The sequence below is a fragment of the Molossus molossus genome, unplaced genomic scaffold (genome assembly GCF_014108415.1).
Source record: "Molossus molossus isolate mMolMol1 unplaced genomic scaffold, mMolMol1.p scaffold_m16_p_1, whole genome shotgun sequence".
Taxonomy (NCBI): domain Eukaryota; kingdom Metazoa; phylum Chordata; class Mammalia; order Chiroptera; family Molossidae; genus Molossus; species Molossus molossus.
In genome coordinates, this window is record NW_023425344.1 from 60,028,251 (window position 1) to 60,053,670 (window position 25,420).

The following is a 25,420-nucleotide window of genomic DNA, read 5'->3' on the forward strand; positions in this document are numbered from 1 at the left end:
GCTTGTTACAGACCCAACTGGGGGCAGGATTTGGGAACCCCTTAGGCTAATTCCTATTACTATTCTAGATAATCCTGTAAAGAATCTTCATGTGCATGTTTCTTTATCTCTAATTCCTAGAAGTGAAATTGTTGGGTCAAGATTTATAAATTTGTGCACATTGCCAAAATGCTTGCCAAAAACATGTAATAACTTGCACTCCCACAAGCTATCAATGAAAATGTTTGTCTCATAGCACCCTAACTATAGGGAATATTATACTCTTTATAATTATTCCTCATTTTAAAAGACAAAACATCTTATTTCATTTAAGTTCCTTTTATTAGCAAAGGCTATACTCATTTCAATTATTCATTGACAATTATTTTATTTTCTGTGCTCTATCTACTCCTATCTCCTCCCAAAGTATAAAGTTAGGGTCATTGAAATTTTCAAAATGACTCTATAAGGGTGTTTTATAATTTAGGATATTTATGGCACATATTTTTCCTGTTTATTTGCTTTATTGTTACTTATGACTTCTCAACACAAAAATATCTTAAATTGTGAAGTTAAATTGATCTACCTCTTTCTTTCTTTAGAATTTCTTCCATTACTTTTAGGCTTAGAAAGTCCCTTAGGATGTGCCAATCAAACAGTAGCCTACATATCCTCCCTTTCATTTCTCTAAAAGCTTTATGATATCCATAGTGTGTTTTCTTATAATCTTCTTCCTCTATCTGTTCTGAACAAAATATTGCTAGTTTACCTTTTCAGGTATCATCATCATTATCAAGTTCAAATATGTCCTCAAGGCATATATTAACAACTTCTTAACTGTGAAGCAAAGGATTTTTAAATGCAGTGTATTTTCTCCCACTAGAATGACCTCTGCTATTCTGCTTCCAAGGAGTGCCTGATGCTTTGGTCATACTGACAAGAGTCCCAGCTGTGAACTTCTCATCACACCTACCACTGTCCCTTCCACTTTGCCATTCATTGCAGTCTTTCAAAATATATGTAAAACAGCATGTTTTAAAACAAACAGAAGAGGTTGCTGAGTATGTCATGTGGTTGAGGAAGAGTCAGGAAACTGCCTCTCCTCCCCTTCAAGCATATTTCCTCTTAAAAGTGACTGGGTTTGCATCCCCACACTTAGAGATACATAACATTGGCAAATGAAAGAGGAGGCAGCTTCTTTTGTAATATTGTATGAGTATTTAATAATGTCCTGATCCCAAGCTCTTTGTGGGACAGGAGAGGGCCAGAGGAGAAAGAAAGGTGAAAGTAGACACAAGAGCAAAAGAAGAGCTAATGCTAAGGACGAATGTCAAATCACACAGCTCATGGCAGTCTCCTGGGAGCAGAGGAATAAGCTGAACATTTATTGGAACTAACCACATGCCACATGCTGCAGCAAGCTCTAGGAATCGTCAAATAAAGCCTGGTTCCTGTCTTCATGGGACTCAAAGGCTAGTTGACAAGAAAAAATAGTAAATCAATTATTACAGGATAAGACTTCAGTTTCTTTCTCTTTTTTTAAAAATATGTTTTTATTGATTTTTTTTTTTTAGAGTTAGAGGAAGTAGGAGAGAGAGATAGAAACATCTATGTGAGAGAGAGACATCAGTCAGCTGCCTCTTGCATGCCTCCTACTTGGGATCAAGCTCACAATTTGGGCCTGTGCCCTGACCAGGAATCCAACCAGGACCTCTCGGTCCATGGGACAACACTCAATCCACTGAGCCACATCGGCGCGGCAGACCTCAAGTTTCTATAGTAGAGTATCTATTCAGGCCACAGACTGGAATATAAATTAGGCCAACTAGGGTTGTAGGTTCCCATGAAACGTATTTAGTGATATGAGCTTTGAAGAATGAGTAGGACTTGGCTAGGTGGGAAAAAAATGTGGAGAGGGCAGTCCAGGCAGGGAATAGAACACATCCACAGGTAGAAAGGCATTGCCCAGAATGTCATGTTCAAAGAAATGCACAGAGTGGTAAACACTCAAGAGAAATATGGGGTTGGGAGTGCACGGAGTGGCCAGAGAGACAGCTTCCAGGTTTTAGAGAGTTTGTGTGCTAAGGTAGAGTGTGTTTAGAAAGCTATTGGTGTTAGGAAAGTAATTTAAGCAGGATGTAATCTCTGGTGTGATATTTTAATATAACTGACATGGCAAGAGGATAATGGATGAGAGGGGATGCAGACACAAGGGCCAGGGGGACTGACTATGAAGCTATTATATTACTTCAAGTGAGAATTGGTGTGTGATGCATCATTTGGAGAAAAGTTAATGGACATGAGAGATCATGGAGATAGAATCTGTAAGGCTTGATGAAAGACAGGATTCAGGTGAGGAAGAGGAAAAGCCTGAGGTGACCCATAGTTCTAGCTTTGGTGACTGGGTAGATAGTGGAATCACTTACTAATGACTCATAATCATAAAATTATGACTCATAAACATGATAAAAGATTGCTTTTTTTCACTATTAACAAGTGGCAAAGGAAGGAGGAGAAGAATCAGTTGCAAAGGATAAAACTGAATAGCATTGTAGTAGTAGAGAGAGTTCTAATATAGGAGTTTATGGAATGACTACCAAGTGTAGGTCTCACTGGCAAATATAACACAGTGAGCACTCTTTTATTTGAATGACCAAGGCCTTTAGTAGACATATCAGATGAGGAAGAGCAGCTGAATGAGAAACTCTGATTCTTTCCACTTCAAGTATCTCTTCCTTGATTCTTACTACCATCATTGCGATGGGCCCCAACCATTAGCTGCTCCCATTTTAATTCTGGCCCGGAAGAACCAGCACATCTTCCCTTGATTTAGCTCAGTACAGTTGATGTAGACAGACAAGTTTTAAAGACAGCTTTCCATATTATGTACAGAAATACAAAATTGTCCAGTGAAAACTTAAAGGTTTTGAAGTGTTTGGCTTCTCTTTCTGCCTAAGGTTGTTTTTCTACTCTGTGGATTCTCACTGCTTTAGCCTGTGTTGTTATTTCAGTGTTCTTTTTGTTATTTCTCTTTGATCGCATTCTAATTGTAAATTATGTTCCTGTTTCCCCAATCTCAAGCACAAAATGAGGTCACATTCCTTTTACTATTCAAAATAAATTCTGAGCCTGTAGTTCATCCCAACATCTCAACTACCATAAAATGTTTATTTCCTCTTCAATGCTTTAGGGTAACTCCTGAAGCCCCATGTTGCTTAGTATATTAGCTTTCTAGTGTTGAGTAGCAAATAGCCATATATTTAGTGGCTTAAAATAACTCATTTATGCCACAGTCTTTTAAATCAGAAGTCCAGCATGGCATGGCTGGATTCTCAGTACAGAGTCTCACAAGGCTGAGATTAAGATATTGGTAGAGTTGTGTTCATTTATGGATGCACTGAGGAATATCCACTCTCAAACCTATTTAGATTGTTGGCGGGATTCAGTTCCTTGTAGTTATAGGACTGGCCTCTCCATCTTAAAGACAGCTATAGTACATCAAATTCTTCTCATGCCTTGAGTTTTTATGACTTCTTTTGCCCTCTTTTTCTGTTTTCAAGGTCCCTTGTGCCAATATGGATAGTACAGGATTTTCTCTCCAATTTGAGGTCAAACAATTAGTAAACTTGATTACATCAGCAAAGTCTTTTTGCCAAGCAACATAACATGTTGTGGATGCAACACTACAGAGTAGAGATCACAGAAGATATTTTTAATCTGCCTACCCGTGTATCTGTTCCCAAGGAGGTAAGTCTTGGTTACTATCTTTTGAAGGACACAAACCCACAAAACCATTTCCAAGAACCAACCAGCTCTCTTCCAGCAAGTATTCCCTGTTGAAACCCAGCCATCTAGCAGCTCAGGTACCTTCCCTTTCTAACCTTCTCAAAGTCAACTTACTTGTACTGCCAAATTATCTCATTTCCTGGACAAGCATAATATCAATATTTGATCATACACACAAAGCTTCTATCCACTTAAGTAAGGTCCTTAATGATGTGGAATTTCACTGCTAATTTGGTGATGCCTCCCCAAGTACAGCAGCAGAGCAGAAGTCTCTGTCCACTCCTTCATCACAGCTCCACGCGGCCTAAACCTCATTCCATAATACTCATTTGTAATAGGGCTCTACATTGCACATCTCTTTTAGTTTATATACATTCAGAGCCATTTTATTTCAAGTCACAGCTATGGTACCTGAGGCTGGAGGAGTGTCCAGTCTCCCTCATAACATACCTATACCCCAGTTTTTTCTTCCTGACTTCTCTGCCTGATCTCTAGGACCCAAGACATGCCATGATTTTCTCTTTCTAATTTCTTGAGTTTTAACACACACACATTCTGCATAGATACACCCTGTCTGGTGAACTTCAGCAAAGCTCGAGATTTCTAACCTTCCTCTAATGCACCTGGGGAAGTCAGCCCATTTTTAGAGGGGTCATTCTGTACAATCCCTCAGATGAAACAACCCCTTCTTTGTATCTGTTTTTCACTGTAAAGGGAAAATTTGGCTCAGAACATTTTCTTTTTGGAGTTTGTTCCTTGCCTTCCTCTCTCTGTGGTTTGCTCTCAAGGGAGAATCTTTACTGCTTTCATGGGATATAGGACTTTTGCCTAGCCCAAGAAAACTGACATCTGGTAGACAAGCAATGAAAGAGTTACCTGAAAATCATAGATTGAATGCTGATTTAGCTACAGAATATCTAGAACATTCTGTAGCTTCAATAGGCTCTTCTTTAAAGTAATAATTAATGATAACAATAAATATATATGTGCCCTGTCTCTCTCACTTGATTGTTTTAGATATTAAACAAGCGTCTAAAGGTGAAAGCTATTTGTAAATGATACAGCACTGCATTAATGCAAAATAACATTAGCAGCAGTTATTTCAACAATCAGAAAGATAATGAGATTAAGGTCAGGCTCTTTGGGATGCCCATCCCATCTCCTCAAGCTTCTGCTTTGGAAAAGTGCTTCCTCTTCAGTTGCTTTTCTACAAATGGTTTGTAGTCCAATTGCTATGGAAGTAACTGTTGGCGTATTTGCTTGACCTTGAGGTTCTCACTCTATGATGTGCAACTGAGAGGTAATCCAATATATTTCTAATAATTTCTCTGATTGAACTATCAAAGAGCTTTGTGTGACTCATAAATCTGTCTCCATAGCCCTGCCATGGGGGTGGGGTAGACCTGGTAATAGGTAAATATGTTACTATCACCTACTCCTTTTCCACTGCCCCAGCAGGGGTCTAAGGTCCCCAGTGAGGAGGCCAGCCTACAGTTCAGGAGCATGGAAGTAGGTATGGACGTTTTCCTCAGAATCTCTACCTATAAAAAATTTCCTCTGAGCAAAGAGCTCCTTAGTGCTGACTTAAGAAATCTACTCATTGGGTTGCATTATTCTCTATCCTTGAGGACCTATTACAACTAGTTAAGTATCCCAAGCATTATACTCCACTTACCTCTCCCTCAGCACCTTCTACAACCAGTCCACCTACTTGGCACTGCACTTTTGGTTCAGAGCACATGCACATGACATGGGGAACATGTCAAACAGGTATCTGTCTGTCTTTTTTTTTTTTTTTTTTCTTTATTGATTTTAGAAAGAGAGAAAGGGAGAGGGATAGAGAGACAGAAATATCAATGAGAGAGAACATCGATTGGCCGCCTCCTGCATGCCCCACACTGGGGATCGGGCCCACAACCTGGATATGTGCCCTGACTGGGAATCGAACCGGTGACCTTTTGGTGCATGGGTCAATGCTCAACCACTGAGCCACACCAGCTGGGCCCAACTGTCTTTTTACTCAAGTGAAAATCAGAAGTGATGGCCTGATAGCAATGAACTCTCCCTTCTTCCCATGTGCCTTAAAGTGAGGAGAGCCAACCTTACTGACTCTCCTTGTGTCCTTTACTCTGAGCCCACTCTGACTCCAAAGGGAAGGCAAACCCAAAGTTGCTGCATTTTGGTGGGAGATAGTTAATAATCACATTTCATCACAGCAACCCACAGCAATTTACCTTTTGCCTCATTTCCAAGTGTACTAGTGAAAATATCTTATGATGGTTAACACTGATGTATGTACATTTCAGTTCTTATCTAATCTAACTTCTACTGTGCTTGGCCCTAAGGCTTTCCATCAGGAAAATCTCATTAGAATATATTTCACTGAAACATATATTCTTTTTTGACACCTACGGTCCAAAAATACCCTACATAAATTTATATTGGATTATTTTCACAATGTATTGCAATCCTTTGTTTGCATTTTTGACATCCCACAATCTATGAGTGTCTTGAAAGTAAAACTATTTATTTTCACTGTTAAATATTCAGGACCATTCCTGGCACAGGGTAGATGCTCAAAATTGTGTTGAATTGAATTGACTGACCCTTCTGACTTTCGGTTACTAGGATTTTTAATGTTCTCAATTATTTTAATAGTTACGATGGGTTGTTCAACAATTATCTATATTTTCCCAACTAGCATATGCATTTATTAAATTTATTAAATTAAATTTAGAGATTTTATGTGTGTGTGTGTGTGTGTGTGTGTATCCATGAATAGGATCTAAGTTAAACTATGGAAATACAACTTTAGACTTCATATTCTTACTAATCAAAATAACTGATTATATATATATATATATATATATATATATTTACATAGAATATGATATGGCCAAACTTTGGAGACATTTTACACAAACATTGGTCAAATCAACTCTAAAACAGCAGTGTTTAGATGGTTTGTGGGTGTGGAGACCACGCATCTCAGCCCAGTATTGTCTGGGCTCACTCTTATCATCTTGGCACTTTCTACTAGCAGTCAATTACTTTCTCAGAAGGATCCTTGTTTGGACAATAAAATTATAAGGTCATCCTACTTACAGGCTGTCTACACAGAGATAAAAAGGAAGACAATAATGTTTAACAGTTAAATTATTATGATTGATATAAGATCTTCTGAGTTTTCATTTTTCAATAAAATCTTTTGATTTCATTATTGAACAAACTTTCCAAGATTTTAAGGATATTTGTTTTTACAGACTTCCTTTACATAAAAATATTTCTCTGTTCTAAATATCATCTTTTATAAATATTTCTTTCTTCCTTTTCTCTCAAATAAAATGTGTTTTAACTCTATAACTATATATAAGTTTTAGGTACTATAAATGTCTACTGGTCCAACTGCATAAAATTCAAAAAGGTTCCATTATTGATGGAGTTTGAAACAAAAAATCTCTTTCCTAATCATTATAAACTGTTGTTTATATTCATAGGGAAAATATCTTAGATGATAACAGCTTCACTTCAGTAATGTGTTCCCAGTGCTATCAAATGTCATGTTCTTGTGGTGGGGATTTAATTTTTCCTCTATGCCTTATATATTGAAGTTGTTACAATCAATATTTTTTGTTCTGTATTAACCCCTATGCCCTTAACTTGCTTTTAAATGTATTTTATATTCATTTTTTAATCTAGCTAGCCTTATATTATTGTGCTTTAACAGTTTCCATAAATATGTCCTTCCAATTCCATTTGAAGGAAGATATTGAGCAAAACTAGGGTAAACAAGGTATTATGGAGACAATGGCTTTGGAAGTTTCTCCCCCTGGTGGTCCAAAGCTTGTTGCCCTTTTCTATCATCGAAATATTTTCTCTGATACCTACAATTATCATGTAAAATAGATGACAAACAGGTAATTGTTTTCAAAAGCATACATTGAGGTTTCCTTATCACTTAATGAACAGACTTCATACATATTCATTATATTTTGTTATTCAAAAGTATTTGTATATATTGTGTATAAGTGTACTCTAATACCTATGCACTAAATACCCAATTCCTATGATGTTTGTCATAAGGAGCCAATGAAAAATTATTCTTTTGTTCCAAAAACCTTAAATCATTTCATAAAAATCATTTCTTACCTTTTTCTATGTATTGTAAATACAGTATGTTTGAACTTTTCTATAAATATTTTCAAGATATGAATACTGAGATATAAATCAAAATACTGTGTAAGAACTTACTGAATCAAAGAAGGCTTTTGTAATAATAAAATATTAGCATTATATAAAATATTTTCAATATATAGTTCAGGGTTTAGGCTTTCTTAGTCTCAGATCAATTTTTGAGATAAGTTCTATTAATTTCCTTTAAAAATAATTATTCTTGCTATTTCTTTATTTTAATTCTATAATAACAGAAAATAATATAATCAATTGGATCATAAATAATGCTAGAGATAGGTATACATCATTTATTAAGTCAATAAATATTTCTTGAGTGCCACTTACTGATATAGACAGTACAGCAAGGATAAGTAAATTTGGAGGGTAGAACAGAAAAATGTAGGTTTTTATTTGTTGAGGTTTAAGAGTCTATGGTTTATTTCAGTAAGTACAGTTGACAGGTGATGTGGATCAGCAGCTCAGACAAGAGAACGGAGAGGAGAAGGGTGTGCGTTGGGTTGGTATAGAGAAGATGGGTTTAATTATAGTATATTGAGTGAAAAATGTAACAGCCTAGAGAGAATCTAAGTTTGGGTAAGCTTTTTAACCATCTCCTTTCTTCCCTTTCCCCTTCTTACTCTTCTTACTTTTTTCCTTATTTCATCTTTCTTTTCTTCTTTTTTATTTTTTCTCTCTCTCTTTTTTTCCCCTGCTCTTCATTTAGTTGGGATCATTTACAATTATTTTTCAGTCCTGGGAAAAGGTTTGTGGTGAAGTGAGTTTGATGATATTAGAGAAATTTTGGATAATTATTGAAAGTAGCTAAAGAGGCAATAAGGGATGAAATTCAGACCACACGTGGAGATGATTTTTATCTTGGAAAGGAATAGGGGCACTTATTCTTCTGAGTTGAATGGAAGGAAGTAGGGAACACCATCAATCTAAATAAATTTACTAGTGATGGTATAGGATGTTGATCATTTCCATCTAATGTCCTTCATTTTTTTAATAAAGAGGTGAGATTATCTTCTGAGAGTAAGGAGGAAATTGAAGGAATTGGAGACTGGAAAAATTTAATGAATGATAAAGAAAGATAACTAAAAACACACACACAAAAATTACTCTGCAATGTCTGGAATCCAAGTGTAGCTATAAATTTGGAATTTAGAGTTATAGCAATAGTATACAGTATGTTATACTCAGCAAGAATTGTCACAGACCATATGCAGGAACAGTAAAGTCAAACATTTGGATCAATCTAAAGCTGGTATTTTTCAATGTAAAGAAGGGCAACTGAGCAAGAAATTTGCAATTGCTGGCAAGTATCTTGTAAGTCATAGATAAGTAAAGAAGTAAAAAAAAAAAAAAAAAAAAAGTTAGTTGTTGTAAATTAGTACAGAAAGGGGGAGCCAAGGAACCCAATGTTTTAACGAAGCTAAAACAGTAGTGTATATGAATACCACAGAATACCAGCAGACAATAAAAACTCCATAGTTATAAGTTATGACAAGATCTAGAGTGAGGATCTGAATGTAAGTGGCTTAAAGGGAGTGAAATTAAGGTTGAAATATACATTAACCCATTCTGCATTGATAATTACTTGACCACATAAAGCAATCAAGTAATAGCAGGGGGAAAAAAAGAGCATTTGTATTGTTGACATCAGCAAGTAGCAGAGTAGGAAGCAATGGACCCTCCCTCCTTTATCCTACACACATACAGATTTGCCAACAATCCCCAGACAAATCGCCTCTGTGAGAAATCCAAAAACTAACTAAATGGCTTCTTCACACCCCAGGTAAATGTGAAATCAGCCTCACCTAAGCTAGTAAAGAGGTTTGGGACACCCTCTTGCTGGAACCCCTATCCCTAGCACAGCACCTTGTGATAAAAAAGAAAATCCGAAGCTCTCAGATTTTCCCAGGGAAAGAAGGGGTTGTTCTGCATATCCAGATACCAAATATTTCTGAGGGGGCTCCCCAGAGGACTGGCTTCTATTCTGACAGTCTTAGAGCTCTGATGGGTCTTGCACAGTCTATACACCTAGGGGAAAATGGAGATAGTGGTATGGGCTGGCAGACACCAGAGATTTAACCTTCTGTTCATCACAGAGCAAGCAGACAATAACCATAACAGCCTGCCTCTACCTGGGAAGAGAAAAACTTGGAAAAGGCCTCCAGAATCTCTTCCAGGTTGATTAGTAGAGGTCTTCTGTATGAGACTAGTCTATGAGGATGGGAAACTGGCTGGCTTTGTGTAATATGTAGGCCTCAACACAGAAAGACAAGGAAAATCAAGAATTGGAGAAAGGAAAAATGGCGGCGGGGTGAACAGAAGCTACATAGACCGTCTCCCAGAACCAAACTGGAATTACTACTATAACACAGACAAATCAACAGGAAAAACCAACAGAAAAGCAGCTTGCGAGGACCATACAACAAGGGACACTGACTCAATCCTGGTAGGCTTGCGAAGGCGTGAGACAGGGGCTAGGAGCCCACAGTCTGCAGCTCCGCAGCGGCCTTAGCTGGGAGCGGCGCCCTCGGGTTACACTCCCAGGCGGCTCCACAGCGCAGAGCCGGGACAGAGGCTGAAACAGCCACAGCCACTCACCTTGGGCTCCGGCAGAGGGAGGGCGGACTGGACTGGAACTGTGTGGGGACACTCAGGATTTGGAGGGCGCTCAGAGCTTTGGCTGAGTGCAGCCACACAGGACTGTGGGTATTTTGCTCCTTCCCAGGGCTCTGGGGAGAGGCAGCAGCCCCTCCCTCTGAGATCCAACCCCACCCTGTGGGCCATTGAAGTGCTAATTGAGGCTCACTAACAACCAGCATCTGCCCCACCCTCGGGAAATCGCCTTGTGCTAAACGCCTGAGGGAGCTTTTCAATCAACTGACAACCCAAAACTCATCAAGTACTGTAACCTAGACTGCTAGCCTCCAGGCAAAAAGCTAGAGGATAACAGTACCTTTCCTGGGCTGGCAACTTTAACCAGGAAAGTAAGACTTGACAGTGGTGTTCAACGTGGGTCCTCCCTCGCTCATCTAAACACAGGAGAGGGAGCCACAAACAGCAGAACACCAACACCCACAGGGAGAACTTGACAGGCTCCAAAGCCCACAGTGATAGCCAAAATGGTGAAACACAGAAACAGAAGCCAAATGAAAGAGCAAGACACCTCCACCGAAGATGAGATCAATGTGGAGCAATTAGGCATGTTAACAGAGCTAAAATTCAGAGCCATGATCTTGAGGAAGCTGAACAGCATCAGTAAGGACGTAGGGACACTGAAAATAAGCCAATTGGAAATTAAAAACCAACAAGAAGAGATAAAAAATGACATATCAGAAATGAAAAACACATTGGAAGGTTTAAAAAGCAGAGTAGAGGAAGCTGAGGACCGGATCAGTGAATTAGAAGACAGGGTAGAAAAAATCAACCAATCAGAAAAACAAAAGGAAAAAACTATTAAAAAACAGGAAGACAGCTTAAGAGAACTATGGGACAACTGGAAACGTAATAATATTCGCATCATAGGAGTCCCCTAAGAAGAAGAAAATGAGCAAGGGATAGAGAATATATTCAAAAAAATAGTGACAGAAAACTTCCCTAATTTGGTAAAGGAAGAAGGCATTCAACTTCAAGAAGCACAGAGAGTCCCAAGTAAGAGGAACCCAAACAGGCCCACACCAAGACACATAGTAATTAAAATGCCACAAATTAAAGACAAAGAGAGAATCCTAAAAGCAGCAAGAGATAAGTAACAGGTTACCTACAAAGGGAACCCCATAAGGCTCTCAGCTGACTTCTCACAAAAAACACTACAGGCCAGAAGAGAATGGCATGAAGTAATCAAAGTCATGAAAAACAAGAATCTGAGTTCAAGACTACTCTACCCAGCAAGGCTATCATTCAAAATAGAAGATCAAACAAAGAGCTTCCCAGACATAAAAAAAGGCTAAGGGAATACATTAGCACCAAACCAGCACTGCAAGAAATGTTAAAAGGACTGCTGTAATTAGCAGTAAAAATGGGGAGAAAAATAGAACCACACTAAACAAAAATGGCAATAAATAAGTACATATCTATAATCACCTGAAACATAAATGGATTGAATGCTCCCATAAAAAGACACAGAGTAGCTGATTGGATAAGAAAGCATGACTCATCTATATGTTTACAAGAGACCCACCTCTCAACAAAAGACTCACATAGGTTGAAAGTGAAAGGATGGAAAAAAATTTTCCAAGCAAATGGAAAGCAAAAAAAAGCTGGGGTAGCAATTCTCATATCTGATAAAAATATATTTCAAAATGAAGACCATAACTAGAGACAAAGAAGGCCACTATATAATATTAAAAGGATCTATCCAACAGGAGGATATAACCTTGATAAACATATATGCACCCAATATAGGAGCACCAAAATATATTAAAAATCTTCTGGAGGACTTCCAAGGAGAAATTGACAACAATACAATCATAGCAGGGAACTTCAACACCCCATTGACAGCACTGGATAGATCCTCTAGGCAAAAAATTAGCAAGGAAACAGAGACTCTAAACGAAGCACGAGACCAAATGGATTTAATAGATATCTACAGAGAATTACACCCCAAAACTACAGAATACACATTCTTCTCAAGTGCACATGGGAAATTCTCAAAGATAGACCACATGATAGGACACAAACTAAATCTCTACAAGTTCAAGAAGATTGAAATCATATCAAGCATCTTCTCAGATCACAATGGCATGAAACTAGAAATCAATTGCAACAAGAACATGCAAAGACATTTCAATACACGGAGGCTAAATAGCATGTTATTAAACAATGAATGGGTCACCGAGGAGATCAAGGAAGAAATTAAAAACTTCCTGGAAACCAATGAAAATGAACACACAACAACACAAAATCTATGGGATGCAGCGAAAGCAGTTCTGAGAGGGAAGTTCATAGCACTACAGGCCTCCCTCAAAAAACAAGAAAAATTTCTAATTGACTGTCTAACCTCACAACTTAAAGAATTAGAAAGCAAACAAAAAGAAAACCCCAGAGCAAGTAGAAGGAAGGAAATAGTAAAGATCAGAGCAGAAATAAATGACATAGAGACCAAAAAAACAATTCAAAGGATCAATGAAACAAAGAGCTGGTTTTTCGAAAAGATAAACAAGATTGATGGACCCTTAGCTAGACTCACCAAGAAACAAAGAGAGAGAACCCAAATACACAAAATCAGAAATGAAAGAGAAGAAGTAACAACCAACACCACGGAAATACAAAAGATCGTTAACAACTACTATGAACAACTATATGGCAACAAATTAGACAATCTAAGCGAAATGGACAAATTTCTAGAAACACACAGTCTCCCAAAACTATTCCCGGAAGAAATAGAAAACTTGAAAAGACCAATAACAACTAAGGAAATTGAAGAGGTAATCAAGACTCTCCCAGCAAATAAAAGCCCAGGCCCAGATGGTTTCACGGGGGAGTTTTACCGAACATTCAAAAAAGAACTAATACCCATTCTCCTCAAACTATTTCAAAAAAGTCAAGAAGAAGGAAGACTCCAAACACATTCTATGAGGCCAGCATAATTCTAATTCCAAAACCAGAAAAAGATACTACGAAGAAAGAAAACTACAGGCCAATATCCCTGATGAACATAGACGCCAAAATCCTGAACAAAATATTAGCAAATCGGATCCAGAAATACATCAATAAAATTATTCACCATGACCAAGTGGGATTCATTCCAGGGATGCAAGGCTGGTACAATATTCGCAAATCAATAAACGTGATACACCACATAAACAAAATGAAGAATAAAAACCACATGATCATATCAATAGATACTGAAAAAGCATTCGACAAAATCCAGCATCCATTTCTGATAAAAATGCTCAGCAATGAAGGAATACAGGGATCATATCTCGACATAATAAAGGCCATATATGAAAGACCTACAGCCAACCTCATACTCAATGGACAGAAACTAAAAACATTTCCATTAAGAACAGGAACAAGACAGGGATGTCCACTTTCGCCACTCTTATTTAACATTGTACTGGAAGTCTTAGCCACAGCAATCAGACATGAAGAAAAAATAAAAGGGATCCAAATTGGAAAGGAGGAAGTGAAACTGTCATTATTTGCAGATGACATGATATTATACATAGAAAACCCTAAAGACTCCATCAAAAATCTACTAGACTTAATGAATGAATTTGGCAAAGTAGCAGGGTACAAAATTAACGTCAAGAAATCGACGGCATTCTTGTACACCAATGATGAACTCACAGAAAGAGAAAGTGAAAAAACAATCCCATTTACCATCGCACCAAAAAAATTATGATACCTAGGAATAAACTTAGCCAAAGAAGTAAAGGACCTATTTGCAGAAAACTACTGGTCATTGAAAAAAGAAATAGAGGAAGATATAAAAAAGTGGAAGCACATACCCTGTTCATGGATTGGAAGAATTAACATCATTAAAATGTCCATACTACCCAAAGCAATCTATAGATTCAATGCAATCCCCATCAAAATACCAACGACATATTTCATAGAACTAGAACAAATTCTTCAAAAGTTCATATGGAACCAAAAAAGACCCCGAATAGCCACAGCAATCTTGAAAAAAAAAAGAACAAAGTAGGTGGGATCACAATACCAGATATCAGGTTATACTACAAAGCGACTGTAACCAAAACAGCCTGGTACTGGCACAAGAACAGGCATATAGACCAGTGGAACAGAACTGAAAACCCAGAAATGGACCCAAGGCAATACGCTCAATTAATATTTGACGAAGGTGGCAAGAGCATACAGTGGAGTAAAGACAGCCTCTTTAATAAATGGTGTTGGGAAAATTGGAGAGCTACATGCAAAAAAATGAAACTAGACCATCAACTTACACCATACACAAAAATAAACTCAAAATGGATAAAAGACTTAAATGTGACCCGTGAATCCATAAAAATTCTATAAGAAAATGTAGGCAACAAAATTTCAGACATCATATGGAGCAGAATTTTCACTGATACATCACCTAAGGCAACAGAAACAAAGGGAAAAATGAACACATGGGATTATATCAAACTAAAAAGTTTCTGCACAGCAAAAGAAACAATCATCAAAATGGAAAGGCAACCCACTGTATGGGAGAACATCATTGCCAATGATGTATCAGATAAGGGGTTAATTTCCAATATATATAGAGTGCTCATACAACTCAACAAAAGGAAGACAAAGAACTCAATTAAAAAATGGGCAGAGGAGCTGAATAGACACCTCTCCAAACAGGACATACAAATGGCCAAAAGGCATATGAAGAAATGCTCAACATCACTAATCATCAGAGAGATGCAAATTAAAACAACAGTGAGGTATCACCTCACACCTGTCAGAATGACCGCCATCAACAAATCATCAAACTACAAGTGTTGGCGAGGGTGTGGAGAAAAGGGGACTCTAATACACTGCTGGTGGGAATGCAGACTGGTGCAGCCGCTATGGAAAACAATATGGTGTTAACTCAAAAAATTAAAAATTGAAAACTTCCATTTGACCCAGTGATCCCACTGCTAGGAATATACCCTAAGAAGCCTGAAACACCAATCAAGAAGAATATATGTACCCCCATGTTCATAGCAGCACTATTTACAATAGCTAAGATCTGGAAACAGCCCAAGTGTCCATCAGTAGACGAATGGATAAAAAAGCTGTGGTACATATACACAATGGAGTACTATGCAGTGGTAAGAAAGAAAGATCTCTTATCCTTTGAGACGACATGGAGGGACCTGGAAAGTATTATCCTAAGTGAAAGAAGCTAAGCAGAAAAAGACAAATACCACATGATCTCACTTATATACGGAATATAATGAACGTAACAGTCTGAGGAATACAGTAGACCCAGAAACATGGAAGTAGGGCACAGACTGACATCCCTCAGAAGAGGGGGTGGGGGGTCGGGGAGTGGGAAGAGATAAACCATAGAACTTATATGCATGTATGCATGACCAATGGACATGGACAACTAAGCCGGGGACGGGGCAGAGGTGGGGTGGGGTGGGGGGTGCCAATGGGGTAAAAAAGGTAAAATATCTGTAACAAAAAAATAAATGAAAAAGAAATTATACTGGAAAAAAAAAAGAAAATCAAGAATTGGGCAAAGACGTTCCCCAAAAAGGAATAAGATAAATCTTCAGAAACTGACCCAAAAGAAATGGAGTAATATGATTTACCTGAAAGAGAATTCAAAATAACTGTCATAAAGATGCTCACTGAGATCAAGAAAACAATGCATAAATAAAGTGAGAAATTCAGCAAAGAGATAAAAGGTATTTAAAAGTACAAAACAGAGCTCTGGCCATTTTTGTTCAGTGGTTAGAGTATTGACCTGAAGACTGAAGGGTCACAGGTTGGTTTCTGGTCAAGGGCACATACCTGGGTTGCAGGTTGAATTCCCAGCTCTAGTTGGGGTCATGTGGTAGGCAAGCAATCAATGTGTCTCTCTCATGTTGATGTTTCTCTCTCTCTACCTCCCTTGCTCCCTTCCACTCTATCTAAATAAAAATCAATGAAAAAATATCCTCAGGTGAAAATTAACAAAAAATAAAAGTACAGAACTGAAGTCATGATGCCAAAGGACACAATCATTGAACTAAAAATTCACTACAAAGCATCAACATCAGATAAGATTAAGCAGAAGAAATGACAGGTCATTGGAAATAAGTCAGAAGAGCAAAATAAAACAGAATGAAAAAGAGTGGTACATTTACACAATGGAGTACTATGCAGCTGAAAGAAAGAAAGATCTCCTACCATTTGAGACAACATGGAAGGACCTGGAGAGTATTATGCTGAGTGAAATAGGCCAGTCAGAGAAAGAGAAGTACCACATGATCACATTTATTTATGGACTATCATGAACAAAATAAGCTATTGACCAAAATAAATTCAGTCATGGAAGTAGAGAACAAATTGACAAACCTCAGAGGGATGGGGAGTGTGGGGGGAGGAAAGAGATAAACCAAAGAACTTATATGTATGTATGTATGTATGTGTGTGTGTGTGTGTGTGTGTGTGTGTGTGTGTATATATATATATACACACACACACACACACACACACACAACCAATGGACACAGGCATTAATTTGGGGAAAGTAGGAGGTGGGGGTGGGAGTGTGGCAGAGGGGATAATTGGGGGAAAAGGGAGTGGGTATTTATAATACTTTCACCAATAAAAAAGTAAAAAATAAATAAATTTTAAAAAGAAAAAAAAAAAAGAGTGAAGAAAATTTAAGGGACCTATGAGATAGCATCAAGGGACCAATATATACATTATGGGATTCCCAGAAGAAAGAGATAAAGGACAAGAAAACTTATTCCAAGAAATAATGGCTAAAAGCTTCCCAAAACTGAAAAAGAAAAGACATCCAGATATAAGAAGTTTAAGAGATATCATTTAAATAAGTCCAAAAAAATCTACATCAAGACACATTATAAGCAAATTAACAAAGTCAAGGACAGATAGAAAATTTTGAAAGAAAAAGGAGATAAGTGACTTGTCATATCCACAGGACATAATAGTAAAAAATAAGCAGATTTTTAGAAGAAACCTTGCAAGCCAGAAAGGAGTGGAATGATATATTCATATGCTGAAAGAAAAGACTTACCAACTGAGAATACTATACTCAGTAAAATTGTCCTTCAAAAATGAAGATGAGATAAAGACTTTTCCAACACAGAAAAGCTGAGAGAGTTCATCATTACTAGACCTGCCTTACAAGAAGTGCTAAAGGGAGTTCTTTAAGATACAATGAAAGCTGGTGCAGGCACTTGAAAATCAATATGGTGTTTCCTCAAAAAATTAAGAATTGAAATGCCATTTAACCCAGTGATCCTACTGGAATACCAATCAGAAAGAATATATGTACCCCTTTGTTCATAGCAGCACTATTTACAATTGCTAAGATCTGGATACAACCCAAGTGTCCATCAATGGATGATTAGATTAAAAAGCTGTGGTACATATAGACAGTGGAACACTATGCAGCTGTAAGAAAGAGAGATCTCTTATCCTTTGAGATGGCTTGGAAGGACCTGGAGAGTATTATGCTAAGCTAAACAAGCCAAGCAGAGAAAGACAAATATCACATGATCTCACTTATTTGTGGAATATAATGAACAGAAAAAGCTGATGAACAAAATAGATCCAGAGACATAGAAAGGAGTACAGTTCAGACTGACAAACTTCAGAGGAAGGGGACTGGGGGGAGGGATGAGATAAACCAAAGAACTTATATGCATGTATGTATGGATATAGACAACAATGTTTTTTTTGGGGGGCGGGGGTAAGGAGGGGGGTGTCTGGGGGAAAAAAGGAGAAACATCTGTAACAAAAATGAAGTAATTAATAAAGAAAATTTTTTTTAAATGCAATGAAAAGGTGCTAAACAGAAACATGGTAGCATAAGAAAGTATGAAAATCATTGATAAAGGCAAATATATAAATACAGAGCATTGTGTTACTATAATGGTAAAATCACTTTTAATTCTACTATAAGTTAAAAGACAAAAGTTTTAAAATAACTCTAACTAGAATACATTAAAAGATACATAGCATGTATAGATGTAAATTGTGACAACAATAACAAAGCATATGGGGGAGAATTTAAAATGTAAAGTTTGTGTAGTGACTGAGTTTAAAATAGCTTAAAATTACCTTTATAATTATAAGATATTTTATGTAAACCCCAAGGTAACTATCAAAAAAAATACTTATAGCAGATACAAAAAAGGATAAGAAATTATTAAAACCATATCAACAAAAATCAACAAAATGCAAAGGAAGACCATAAGAGAGGAAAGGACAAACAAAAGAATTTCAAGACTATCAGAAAGCAATAAAAAGCCAAAAGTTAAATCCTTTCCTATCAATAATTCTTCACGTATAAATGGATTAAACTATTCAATCAAAAAACATAGAGTGTCTGGAAGTATTAAAGAAAACAGCACTCAACTATATGTGGCCTAAGAGAAATTATTCACAATAGGCAAAATATGGAAATTACCTAAATATCCATTGACAGATGAATGAATCAAGAAAATGTGGTATATACATACATACAATGGAATATTCATTCAGCCTTTAAACAGAAAGAAATTCTGCAATATGGGGTAACATGGATGAACCTTGAGAACATTGTGCAAAGTGAAATAAACCAATCTCAGAAAAACAAATACTGTATGATTTCACTTACATGAAGTAGCTAAAAATAGTCAAATTTATAGAATCAAAGAGTGGAGCAGTGGTTACTTGGGGCTGGAGGAGGGGAAATTAGGGAGTTAGTTAACAGGCATAAAGTTTCAGTTTGGCAAGATGAGTAGGTTACAGAGATCTACTGTACAACATTGTACCTACAGTCGACAATAATGTATTTCACACTTAAAATTTTGTTGAGGGTCAATCTCTGATTGTGTTCTTACCACAATAAAATTAAAAAATTTTAAAGAGCACTCGTTTTATATTTGGGTTTGAGACTGTTTTCAAGTACTTAATAAATGTAAACTTTTTTTTATCTTCTCTCAACTTCAGATTCCTCATCCATATAGGAAAGGTAATAAATAATATACACAGCTCTTACTAAAATAAAACGAGTCTACATAGATAAAGGAATAGCATAGTACTGTTGTATATTAGATACACATTCTCATTTATAATGTTTTATTACAAAACTCTTTTTACAGCTCCTGCCTCTTTAAGGTCCTGTATTCTCTACTTTTCCCTCTTCACACCATGAAAATATACTTAAGAATATTCCATTTAAAAAAAAGGAAAAGACTGTCCCTTAATTCTTCATATTCCTCTCTAGTGCTCTCCTGGTTTTCTTCACAGCTAAATTCTTAAAGGAATTATTTTTATTCAGTGATCTTTTCTCATCTTCATGAAGCATTTGGCACTGTTGTCTTTCTTACAGTGTTCTTTCTTGATATATTCTCCTCTCTTCAGTCTTTACAATAGAATAACTCTGTCCTGATTTTTGAGGCTTGAGATCACTGTTTTTTACTCTCTTTTGCTACTTTCTCTTCCATCTCTGTACAATTGATATTGCCAGATTTCATCCTTGTCTCTATGTTCTCCTTTGTCCATCTCAACCACCTCTTTGAATTTAAGCACCACTTATACTTCCAAAACTATTACTTCATCTTAAAAATTCTTTACAGCTTAGAAATTCATCCATTATCTATCTTCAAGTAATATGCATTCATTATGTACTATATGTCAGGCATGGGCTTAGAGGCGGTATTGGAAATAGAGCAATAAACAAAGCAAAAAATCATTGCTTTCATTGTCTTGGATGTTTCACAGGGATTTCAATTTCAACATGTCCAAAACTGAAGCCCACCCCTATTCTTTCTCTTCTATTTTATATCCTAGTAAATATATCCAACTACTAAAGAATCCAAACCAGAAATCTGAGAAAAATCCTATACTCTTCTCATAGATATCTCTCTTAATCATTAAGTCCACCTTTTAGTACCTTCTCAAATCCACAAACGCAATTCAGGGTCATTTGGGCTCTGCATGTATGAAATGGGATAGTTGTATACTTACTTCCTGGGGTTGATAATAACATTAAATGAGTTAATTGATTCATTAGGCTCAGTACAAACCAGTGCATGATAATTATTAAGTAAATGTTAGTTATCTTTATTAAATACTAACAATTATTACCTATTTGAATTGACATTTGAAATAAAATCTGATTCCCATCCCTACTAGAAGAACAAAAGTATTGACAAACAATTCAATTTGCTTACTAAAAGATACTATGTGCTTTGCAGTTAGCTTTTTTATATAATGAATACACACACACACACACACACACACACACACACACACATACAAGCTGCTTGGACTTTAATGGACTTTTAATTTGAGGTCTGAACAAAAGATAGGAATGTATGATATATACCATGCCACTTCAAAGTATAGCTGTGACTCAAGTACTTTACTGGGATTATCTGTATCTATACATCTCATAAATAATTATTTAGAGAGATTTATATATAGGGTTTAGAATCACACCCATGTTTCCTCTTCCAATATAGAAAATTTCTAACTGAACAGCCAGTAATACGAAGGTCAAATGATTTTCTTTTTTATGGATTAAACTGAATTCAAGAACCCAGCTTGGGTGCATAGTCAACTAGCTCCTAATACCTTCACCAGTGAATTGATTTTATTACCAATACAGTAGGCTACTATCTACCATCACCCTACTGGAAGCTGAGCCTGCCATGATAAATCACATTTATGAAGGCTAAAGTGAAAACCACCTAAACCATGAATGCTCAACACCTTTAATCAATTCACCAATCAGATAGTCATTCCTGCTTGTTCAGGGAAAGCTAACTAAACAGACAAAGATAGTTGGAAAACCACTTTTCCCAACTCTGTGATTCAGAAAGAGTAGACACTCCTATGTCCTGGACATAGAGTGGTGGAGGACAAGAGAGGAATAGTTATTACTAACATGCCCTCCAGAAACATAAATATATGATCTATGTGATCAGTCCTTTCTGACTATTGAAATTTTTAAGGGTAAACATTACATTTTTGGGGTGATAGCACAGAAGTTGATGCCTCAGAAAACAATATAATTCAGAGTGAATTTAATCAATAAAATCTACTCTTTCAAAATTAAGAAGTGGAGTAATAAAGGGTAAAACAACCCAGAAATAGGATAATATTAAACATACTAGAAATGTGATAATATTTGAACATATTAGCATAATATTAGAGATGTGTTAACAAGAATAAAACATGTAAAATAAGTATATTGAGGATTCTTCCAACTTCCAAATATAATATGACAGTATTATATTTATTTTTGATAAGTAGGTATAAAACAAGACATGGAGCCTGGCCAGTGTGGCTCAGTGGTTGCACATCATCCCATGCACCAAGAGGTTGCCAGCTTAATTCCAGGTCAGGGCACATGCCCAAGTTATGAGCCAAATCCCCGGTGGGGGGCATGCAGGAAGCGGCCAGTTGATGTTCTCTCTCATCGATGTTTCCATCTCTTTCTCCCTCTCCTTTCCTCTCTCTAAAATCAATAAAGAAAAAAAATTTAAAAAAAAAAAGACATGGAAAAAATAGGAAGTGTCCTAAGATCAACAACAACAAAAGGATAAACTGCAGGCAATGTTGAATAATAGAAAGAGTACATGTGTACTTTGAAAAACAGATCTGGGTTGAAATATTCATTTATGGCATATTTGTTTCAGGGCCTGAACTATAGTAGTTGACCTCCTCTGGTATATTTGCCTTGCCTGTGAAATGAGAACAACTTCATGTGAGTTGTGATCAAATACATCACATCATGCCTGGCCTATGGCAATCTATAAGATTCAAAATTGTTTCCTCTCTCCCTGGAAAATATATTATTAAAAAATAAGCCTGAAAGAAATGAATTAATTTGTTTTGAATGAAAGAGGTGATTTAACCTGCCTTTCCTTCTGGTAAATATTCTCTTAATGCCCAGAATATTCTTAATACCCTGAAGAGTCTGAACTGAAAAAAAAAGCTTCAAATTGCATCAATTTTCTTCTTGACTTCCTGGAAATATAATACTGTACTGAAATAGAGCCCAGGTCCTAGAGTATCCAAACCAGGAAATCATGCAAAATATCCATAAATATGTACCTGATTTGAGAAATATGTAAATGATTTGAGAATAACCCAGTCTAAACTCTTCTGCAAGAATTTTAAGCACACGTGATCTACATGGTTATACAGACTATGATCTGATCCACTTATCTTGAAACTGAACTTCCCCAAATCTTTCCTGAAATATATTTGTTAATTTAATATATTATACATATGAATTTCTAAAAAATATTTATTTTTATAGTTTTTACAACTGGGACAGTCAAGTTGCTGTTTGGAATTCAACTCCCAACTATCAAGTGATTGCTGATCACCTAGAAGGCTTGCTTTTCAAATACAAAAGAGACAGAAAAATTCTCAACGTGGACCCAAAAGTAAGTCTGCTTTTATATTTATCTCCAAATTTTATTGTATTTCTACCATTATTCAAAATTTTATTAAATATTCAACAGCCTTAAGTTTTTCAATCTAGGAATGAAAACTTAGGTTGATACTTAGAACATGTACTGTCTGTAAATAAAATGCCAAAACTTAATAAATTATCAGAAGTAATAAGGAAGAGCTTGGGGGAATCTAGATAGAACACAAGTGGGAGCACTTCTCCACGCCTGGCAGCGGAATGAGACCAGGGCGATGCGCTTGTTCGCTCTGATCCTGCAGAAGTCCAGTCACTTTCAGCTTTAAATGTGGAGATGAGTCCCGGAGGGAAGGGAGACTCCCACCTCACACATGTACCCAGAATTCGAATATCCCTTTTTATACGTAATTAACACTGAACACAGTACGGCCCCTAGAGTATTTCTAAGTGTTAACTTGGAAAATACATTTTATTTAAATATTTTAAAGATATGTCCCATGATACTTTGAACGTGTCAAGGACAAATATTTATATCTTATGTATTTCAAAGAGTGCATTTGCATCATGATTTTAATCATGACTTGTCATATGTTTGGGGCAAAGGTTAAAGCTTTACTTAAACTCATATGTGCTTGAGTTGCTTAAGCTTTTCTTTTTAACTTAAAATATATGTTACTCACATGACAGCATCAGTCTAAAATTCAAAGTCAAGAAAACCATTCATTCATAGTGAAAGAAATAAAAATTGCATTCCATGTCTGGGATATGGGTGAGGATGGACCAAGGAAAAGGGAACTATGGTTCTAAAACTTCCAAAATTAGAAATTCAAAATCAAAAATAAAATTATTTTTGTTTGATATCTACTTAATACAGTTCCCTGCTCATAGAAAGTGCTCAATAACTATGTGCTCAAAGAATGAATAAATAAAATTCTATAGCAAGAAATGGTTTCTTGTCTATAATCAGGTACAGCTCCAAATATTATCAGAAACCCTGAGACAGTGACTTAAACAGAAGAGCCTCTTTCTTTCCCTGTGTGAGCTGAGAAAGTGTCTGTTCGAAATGGGAATGGCAGTTCCATAATCCACTGGGCCAGGGCGGTCCTCATCCTTATGGGGCAAAATAGATCTCTAGTCAAAACAACCACATGGCAACAGAATTCATGGAGGGAACTCAAAGGGTACAAAGGTCAAGCTCTCTCTTCCTTTTAATAAAATTTCCAACAAGCTACCACATAAACGTCCGCATACGTTCCATGGCAAAAGCTTAGTCAGGTGGCCATCTCTAGCTACATGAAGATTGAAAAATGTCGTCTTGATTCAGTTGGCCACATGCTTAGCTGCAAGCAGGAGTTCTGGGGAAGGACGAAGACGGGTTGGGTACCAGTTTCTGTCCTGATGCTATCTCCTCCAAGAGAACATGACTCTTTTTTTTTTTTGGTCCCACATTTCCTATTAGTAAAATAAAGGACTAGGCTTGAAAATCTTTAGGGATATATTTATTATAAATTAATTAACACTAGGGAAGTTTATCAGCACACCATCTCCCTAGTGGTGCCTCTTTACTGTCATAAATGGGTGTCAAAATGTTATCAGTTGAGGCAAAGTACAGAAAACTTAATAAATAGCATTTATAGAGTCTTTTCCTTGTATAAAGTTAAACTATATACATAAAAAGATATAAAATTACTAATAGCTTCATTAAGATGTGTGAAACAAGTTTTTAAATCAGTTTTGAATGACATCACACAAACTATTTGAGGGCTCTATTTTAACTAATGGTATATACATATTTCAAGAATGTATGTCATTAAATATAGTTCTGCCCAGCCAATGTGGCCCAGTGGATTGAGTGTCGTCCCTTGGACTGAGAGGTCCCGGTTGGATTCCCAGTCACGGCACATGCCCGAGTTGCAGGCTCAATCCCCAATAAGGAGCGTGCAGGAAGCAGCCAATTGATGTTTCTCTCTCACATCGATGTTTCTATCTCTCTCCCTTCCTCTCTCTGTAAAAATATCAATAAAAACATATTCTAAAAACAGAAATGTAGTTTTTATGGTCTTTGTAGAATCATTCCTGAATGCTAACTATTGCTTGAACGTGATTGAAATAACTTTAAAACACTCACTTCCAAAATAATCAATCACAACATTTCAAAGATTTAGTCCACAATTTATGAAATGTAATATGTTCCTATTATTAGTGATAAGAGTAAAGAATTATTGGGTGGGACACCTGATAATATTTGGATACTTTTATTTATTTAATTTTTACCTTTTGAAGATAAACATTAATAGCTGACTTACTGGGAAAGGATATGGGTCTCAGCATCCATAAACTAAACTCTAAGTCTTGCTTTAACTAGCAGCATGGCCTTAAGAAATTAATTTAACCACCCTGGGCTTTAATGTTTGCCTCTGGAAGATGGGAGTGTTG

The 25,420-nt window shown here is 36.5% G+C and overlaps 1 protein-coding gene across 2 annotated transcripts in view; it reads left to right on the forward strand.

The window, feature by feature from the left end:
* Positions 1-25,420, forward strand: part of CFAP299 (cilia and flagella associated protein 299) — a 619,623-nt gene that overhangs the window by 580,317 nt on the left and 13,886 nt on the right. For both annotated transcript variants that reach the window (XM_036279669.1, XM_036279661.1), the window contains one exon: positions 22,871-23,000. In XM_036279669.1, the coding sequence (XP_036135562.1) occupies positions 22,871-23,000 (130 nt within the window). The remainder of the gene's footprint in view (positions 1-22,870; positions 23,001-25,420) is intronic.